This window comes from Vipera ursinii, assembly GCF_947247035.1.
Source record: "Vipera ursinii genome assembly, chromosome: 4".
Lineage (NCBI taxonomy): Eukaryota > Metazoa > Chordata > Lepidosauria > Squamata > Viperidae > Vipera > Vipera ursinii.
In genome coordinates, this window is record NC_139514.1 from 68,964,440 (window position 1) to 68,972,632 (window position 8,193).

At 40.7% G+C, this 8,193-nt stretch overlaps 1 protein-coding gene across 1 annotated transcript in view; it reads left to right on the plus strand.

The window, feature by feature from the left end:
• Positions 1–5,726, plus strand: part of GEMIN8 (gem nuclear organelle associated protein 8) — a 64,268-nt gene extending 58,542 nt beyond the window's left edge. Inside the window, exon 4 of the mRNA XM_083362717.1 lies at positions 3,504–5,726. Within this exon, the coding sequence (XP_083218843.1) occupies positions 3,504–3,760 (257 nt within the window). The 3' untranslated portion in view covers positions 3,761–5,726. The remainder of the gene's footprint in view (positions 1–3,503) is intronic.
• The last annotated feature ends 2,467 nt before the right edge of the window (positions 5,727–8,193 follow it).

The following is an 8,193-nucleotide window of genomic DNA, read 5'->3' on the forward strand; positions in this document are numbered from 1 at the left end:
GTAATTCCCGAACTGAAGGAATTGCTGAATTACAAAACATCTGACAACCCTGTCTCCAAGAGTTCTTCTTTTCTAAGATGTGGATTGGGGTGAGTCCTGACAGCTGTATTGGTTTCATCTTTATGGAACATTAAAAATTTAATGTCTCTCTACATGTCACTTCTTTTTTCAATTTAGGAATTGGTGTAGTGGTTTGTTTACCACTTTTTTAGTATTGCAGCAAAATGTATTTTTTTAAATCTCTTTCTGTTATGTTCATCATCTCAATATTTTTTTTATTTCTAACATAATTTATTAACACTGTTATGTCTTAAACTACTTATTGCATTTATAGTGCTCAGGGGCAGGCAATGATATTTTGAACAAAAACATTGCATCATTACATATGTATTTATCCAGTCATCAATTAGCTCAAGGTTGTGAATGTTTTACACTCACATCTCATCAGATTCAGTTAATGTTATCCCCACAAAAATCTTCTGATGTTGGTCCATAGTCAGTCAATGGCAAAGTTGGGGCTATATCTATACTAAATATATTTACATTTCCTGTAAAATTAGACACACTCTGACTTTTCAACAATGAATTTGCCACAATTGTAACATTCTTACTCTGGTTTGTTGTCTAAGTTCAACATGTGTTATTTTGAATTCTGGTCTACGACTGTAATAAGCACTATTTTATCTCTCCCCCTCCCCCCTTTTATATATACAAGTAGTCCTCAAGTTACGAATGTAATGAAGCCTGCCCATTCCATTCGTCACTCAAGAATTCATAGGAGTGAATCTCATACCTTGAACGAGATCACTCCCTGCTTTCGCCCACACATTAACTAATCAAATGTGTGGTTCATTAAGTGCACAAGAGGTATCTCAGGTTGGAATAGGCCATGGGGGGGCCTAGTGATGGACCAGACCCCAAGGCCTCCCCGACCCACTAAGATACCTCATGCTTCCCCCTCCTTTCCTGCTGTGCTGGACTCACTTACTTTGCAAAGATCTGTCTCTTCTCTGCCGCTGTTTCTTTGCCTTTGAGATAGAGGAGAGTCGATGGAAGCTCCTGGGCACAAAAAGTGTTTGCGGTGCCTGTCTCCTGCTCCTCGCCCCCAACTCCTTTCCGCTACCACTGGAACAATTTTTGCCCGGACAGAGAACTGATGGAGACTGGAAGCTTCATCTGCTTGCAAATGTGGTGCTTGGAATCGGAGCAATTTGCTTCATTTCCATGTGCCCCATTTGCATGCAGATGAAGCTTCCAGGCTCCATCAGATCTCCATCTGGACAAAAAGTGTTCTGGTGGTGGCAGAAAGGAGTTAGGGGGAGAGGAGCAGGAGACAGGCACCGCAAACACTTTTCGTGCTGAGAATGAACTTTTCTGGGGTCCATGATCTTGCAAGAGTTCAGGCACCCATTCTCTGCAAAAGATGATGGGTGCCTGAACTCACACAATATTACGGCACTCAGGAGCTTCCACTGACTCTCCCTCAAAGGCAAAGAAACTGCAGGAGAGAGGCGATAGATCTTTGCAAGGTAAGTGAATCCAGCATGGCAGGAAGGGAGGGGGAAGCAATTGTGGGGAGTGGGGGGAGGGGGAATAGGGTGAATGTTGCAGCGCCTCTGCAGTTGTTTGTAAGGGCTAATAACTGCCATGGTACTGTAACATTCGTAATTTCAGGACTTGCTCATAAACACTAGGGGACGCTTATCATGTAACTTCGAACGAGTGCTAAGTGAACACTCGTAACTCGGGGATTACCTGTAATTACCACTGTTTTATATAACACTATGTATTGATCATCATGGGCCAAAAAGGCTTCACAAATATTGGGGAATGGTCAGGATGGTACAATACAAGGCTGTCTTTTAAATCCAAATGATTTGTGGCTTAAGTGCTATGATTGTCCCAGTCCCCAAGAAAACTGCAGTTGAGTGCCTGAATGACTACAGACCTATTGCATTAACGTCTGTAGTCATGAAATGCTTCGAAAGATTGGTTCTCCAACATCTTAGGACATGCCTCCCACTGGACTTTGATAAACATCAATTTGCCTACAGGGGAAATAGGTCGACAGACGATGCCATAGCTACTGCTTTACACTCTGTAGCAAGTCATCTCAAGAAGCCTGGAAGTTACGTCAGGATGCTTTTTGTTGACTACAGCTCGGCTTTCAACATCATTTTGCCGAGCATTCTCATCGAGAAGCTGACTGACTTGAAATTCTCCCCCGCCATCTGCAATTGGATTCAAGACTTTCTTAGCGATCGGTTACAAACAGTGAGGGTCGGCTGTGCTTTGTCCACCCCCCTGAAGCTTTGCACCGGCACACCACAGGGCTGTGTGCTTAGCCCCTACCTGTACTCTTTATACACTTATGATTGTGTATCATCTGACCCATCCACTGCGATAATCAAGTTCGCAGATGATACAACTGTGGTGGGTCTTATTACAGGTGGGGATGAGACAGCATATAGGGCGGAGGTACAAAAACTATCCATATGGTGTAGTAACAACAACTTGCACCTAAACATCGGCAAGATGAAAGAGATGGTGTTAGACCTCCGGAGAAAAAAGGAGGAACCTGCCCCACTTTACATCGGAGAGAACTGTGTAGAGAGAGTTTCCTCCTTTAAATTTCTGGGAGTCTCCCTCTGTGAAGATCTGACCTGGAAAGTTAACACAACTCAGGTGGCTAGAAAGGCCCAACAGAGGCTTCACTTTCTTAGGGTCTTGCGGAAGAACAGGGTAGAACAACAGCTAATGACCCTCTTTTACCGGTCTACTATAGAAAGCGCCTCTCGTATGGTATTGTGGTTTGGTATGCTGGTCTGACAGCCGCGGGTAGGAAAGTATTACAGAGGGTAGTGAGCACAGCACAAGACATTGTGGGCTGTTCCCTGACACCACTGGATGACATCGCCAGGGCTCGTTGCCTTGGAAGAGTGAGGAAGATTCTCAGGGATGACTCACACCCTGGACGGTATCTCTTTACTCTCCTACCATCCGGTAGGAGATATAGGAATATAGCCAGCCGTACCAACAGGCTGAAAAATAGCTTTTATCGGTGGGCTGTTAGGCTTTTAAATGGGACATAATCTTATGCAGAATTGACTTGGGAGGCCGGTGTGTAGTGTAGTTGGTTCACATAGTGTGGTGGGATGGAGGGTTTGTTGTCACTGTGTGTTGGGGGGAGAGAGCACGGGGGGAGGCTCAGCTAATCTCAATGTACACATGTTGTACTTTGACAATAAAAGTTTATTATAATTGTGGCCAGAAAAGAGCTGATGATCAATGCCATTTTTGTAAGATTGGTGCAGCGTTCCCTTTTATGTAACAGCATACTTCAGTTCATAGTGGATTGCTCGGGGGTTTAAAATACAAACAAGAATTCTTGTTTTAAAGGTATACACATCTTTAGACAAGATACCTAAGTTGTTCATTGCTGGCATCATTTGAAATTCCCATTTTTTTCCAAACAATCATGAAATGTGTTCTTTTTTACATAGGAAAACAGAAACAGCTGGAGGCGGAACATCAAGAGATATATGTGGAAGCTGACCATGACCTTCATTTGTCCACAAGCCGGTCAGTAGAGCCCCCAGCTGAGAAGCCCGGCAAGAGAAGAATGGCTGAAATGAGAAAGCTCTATGGCAAAGGTGCCAACAAAATACAAGCAATGGAGACCATCATGCAACTCAACTTTGATAGGAATTGTGATACAAAACAGCCCAAGTACTGGCCAATTATTTCTCTGAAACTCTGAGTTATGCACCTTTTTCCCTTTTTGGAGATTCAGAGCTATATATCCTGATGTTCAACCAAGCAGTATAATTAAGGGAATGAATCAACAGTCAGCAAAAGATCTTTTTAATTTTTCTTTCCCTTTTCCAGCACAACTTTGAAATTGTCTGCCAATTTCCAGAGTCTTACTGCAATTCAATAGGAAAAGCTGAATCGGTCATTTGTACAGGGGATAAGGAAAATTCTCTTTTAAATGGTATTTCAGTTAATTTAATGTTGGCATGTGTTAGCCTTGCAGGAAATGAAGTAACATTTATTTTTGCTCAGTTGGACTAGAGGAAAAGGCTAAAACTATCAAAATTCAAAGCATTTTTTTAAAATGTTTTTAGTACTACACTAGTTTTGCTGTAGGATTTTAAATGCAGCTATTTTTTGCAACCATTTATTTTCTTGGAGGCACCTGTATTAGTTGGACAAAATCTTAAATTACTGTAATTTGGCTTTTTGAGTTTCTCTTCCAAAATGAAAAGTTTGGCTGTAGAGTTTCAAGTCAGAAGCAAACATTGCTTTCACAGAACTAACAGAACAAAAAAAAAACCAGTCAGATTAAAATACACATTTTTGTTTATTTCAAAGTTGTATTTAACTGATCAGGAAGAAAAATAAACTTGACATGGGCATGGGATTGGGGTTGGGGTGGGGAAGGAAATGGGTTCCTTGTGATTCTCATCATGAATATAGTGGAACAAAGTTTTAATTCTAATCAAGCCATATTCATTCCTCCCCCCCCCCGCAGCATGGCTACTGACTTTTCTCTTGTCTTACTTAGCTATAGAAATTAAAAATTCATTTTAAAAAAGATGGTTCAAAGCTAACATTCCTGTTAACTGAGAAAGAGGCAGTCATACATATGCATAAATTAGCTGACTGATATTTCTGTCTCATGTGAATATACATGTTAGAAGTCCTATGGTTTTTAGACATTTCCTTTGGATAATCCTTTCCCTGAAGCAGTACCTCCATAGATATACTGTGCTAGATCTGATTAATTAAAATAAGATATTTGCATCCTTGCCATTCAAATGCTCTTAATTGGTACAACATCTCCATTCAAAGATCTTCCTTAAAATGTATATTTATGCCTTTGCAAAAGCAGTTATACCAATAAGAAGCTTATATTTTATCTTATCCATTTCTGCATTCAGAATACATACTGCATTTTGAAAACATGTGCCATGATCTCTTTTTCAAGTTTAAGCTTTGCTTGTGAAACAAAAAACAGTTTTATTCAAAGTTTAGTTGCACAGATGGCCTTGGCTGTTCATGTGTATTTCTCTCTCCAAGTGTTTCTATCTATACTTAAGATTGTACTAAATTGACAAGGTACATTGCTCAACTATTTAAAATATTTTGAAAAGGTGCTGTTGTTTCGTGGGTATTTGCAGGTAAAAGATAACAGGTTTTTTAATAAGGACTTGAAGCTTACAAAAGACAGTTTGTGGGACCACCTCTACTCAGTGATATCTGCCCATCCCAGTTACTCCCATTACAGTAGATATGTAATCAGGAAGGCCTCCTCTCTGCAGTGATTGCCCTCAATGGGCCTTCCGAAAGGCAGTAAAAATTTGGCTTTTTACCTGGATCTTGGGGGCAGCGTGATTGGAATCGCCATCTGGAATGTGAGCTTCTGGTTATACTTAAACATCTTGGTTCTTAATTGAAATAGTTTAACTTATTTTGTTTATATACCACTTGGAGTCACCATGTTTGAGTTAATCAGCCATAATGGATTATTTTAATAAACCAATAAAGATTTCCTATACAATTGTTTGGATGAATTATTGTAGAGCAATTTGCATAATAAAATGTATGTTTGGAAGTACCATTGGAATAATTGCTATTATAAGGTTTTCAGAAAGCCTTTTTCTGTTATTTGGAAACAAATTCAAAATGGTGTATATTTTAAAAAAAATAAAAGCCGCTTTCCCTTTTTTGTTGTTCACTGAGCACTGCTGTCAAATCTATTGAATATTTTCAGAAAGTATGCTCTTTACCAGTATAGAATGATTTATTGTAGTTCGTTTTTTAAACAGAATTCTGTTAAATAATTTTCTTGAAAGGGCTGCAGTTAAAGTATGTTTGTATTAAAAATTATTTTTAAACCCACAGTTTATTTGAAAAAAATCCGAGCTTGAAGCCAAACTAAGCATATTTTCAGAAAATGTTATTAGAATACTTATCTTTTGTGAGTTACTTTATTACATCTTTCACTCCAATGCATCTGATGAAGAGACCGTAATTATCAAATTCTTTTAAATTTGAAAGGTAAAGAAAATTGCAATCTTATGTCTCTTCAATCAGAAATTAATAATTAAGAATTTAGCTTGCAAGTATAGATGCACTCCAACTCATACTTAACACTGCCAAGGTTAGCACTAACTGGCTGTCTGCCTCCACTCCTGATTCTTCGGCTACTGCTTTTCTTAAACCTTACGTATTGCCTCTTCATTGTAACCTCTGGGGGCGAGATCTTCTTTCTCAACTTCGGGCTACTCTACATATTCCTTAAACATGCTGCCTAAACCTCTGTCACTTGCTTTAAAATCTAGTCTTCCTGTGTGGGTAGATCAATGGCCACTTCCTATTGAAAAACTCACTGCTTTAATAGATTTAGTCCAACAACAGTTGCAGCAGGGTCATATTGAGCCTTCTACTAGCTGAGCTTGTCGATCTGAAGGTCGGCAGTTTGGCGGGTCGAATCCCGAGTGCCGCGTAACAGAGTGAGCGCCTGTTACTCGTCCCAGCTTCTGCCAACCTAGCAGTTCGAAAGCACGTAAAAATGCAAGTAGAAAAATAGGGACCACTCCGGTGGGAAGGTAACAGCGTTCCGTGCGCCTTTGGCGTCTAGTCATGCCGGCCACATGACCACGGAGACGTCCTCGGACAAGCGCTGGCTCTTCGGCTTTGAAACGGAGATGAGCACCGGCCCCTAGAGTCGGAAACGACTAGCACGCATGTGCGGGGGAACCTTTACCTTTACCTTTACAAGTCTATTGAAAATCAACTTAAAACCAGTTAAGACCAATTTGTTGTTTATCTTATGGTTTTAACCTATTTGGGAAATATAAATTAGGGGCTTGGTTTCAGATATGGTAAGTTGGCATATTTTACTTAGTTTTACTTGTTTGCATGGAGCAGAGTACTGTATATTCAACTTGCTGTCTATTCATTTAATCAACAAAGTGTGAGTTAACATGGTGAGGGAACATGGTTGTAAGTTTTTTCACACTCAACTTCAACTCAAGCCTTCTCCACAGTTCAGCATGATACAAAAAAACAAGACAATATAGTTTGCTAGTGGATACTATATAATTGGCACATTTCTCAGTCAATTTAACACACTGTAACTGCATTTGTCAATTGCTTTCCTATTTTAAAGGCATAGAATGAGCATAAAGATGTAGAAACTCAACCATTCTGAACATTTGAATTCAGATAATGATAAACACAGGACAGTATAATGCACAATAGTTTCACATAATGACATGTAGGAATCAATAATAGTGCTTCAGTGAGCAATTTTTCATTTCCATTATTATTGTTATTCATTTATAACATAAAATGTGAATATATAAAAGCAAATAGTAGGGGACAACATTAGAGAAGGGGGGAAAGTGTGTAGAAAGGGATGGGAAGAAACAATAGGCATTGACTTCCAACTCTGTTGCAGTAAAATCAGACATTAAAATTCAGTCTCAAGTTTTTACATTTGTATAGTAGTATGCACTAGCCATTTCTGTATTGGGAAATCAGTCTAATCTGCAAAACCCAAAATCATATTTTTTTTCCACCTCAAGCACAAAGAGATCAGGCCTCAGACAGAGCCAGGCACAAGCATCTTCTCCCTCCAACCACAGCAAGGGGGCCGCCAAAGAACAAGGAGGTCAGTGCTGGCCCGCAGAGGTGCCTCCCGCATGCCACACTGATAGTGGCCAGAGTCCCGCCCCTCGCAAGAAGATGGAGAGGCAGCTGGCTGCTTTTCCCTGCTGGAAATGGAACTGGGAAGTGTTCGACTTCAGGCATGGTTACCGGAGCTAAGGAACTGCCTTCCTACCATACTTCCACGTTCTTTGCCTCTCTGTTTTGTTCCGCTGGAGAAATCCCTGTCTTTGCAAGAGGGGCAGAAGTGATCGCCCTTTTGCAAGCAGGAAATCTTGCGAGGAAGGAAACCCCAGATGTGGGGCAAGCCAGGGAAAGAGTTTGTGTGTGGGGGGGGGAAATCCCCAGCTGCTATTCCCATGCAAGATTTCCTGCTTGCAAAAGGGTTCCTTGCCTGCAGCCCCAACCTGGATTGCTGGCATCCGCCGCCGCCCTTTTGCAAGCAGGAAATCTTGCATGGGAATAGCAGCTGGGGATTTCACACATACACACACACTTTCCCTGGCTTGCCCCACA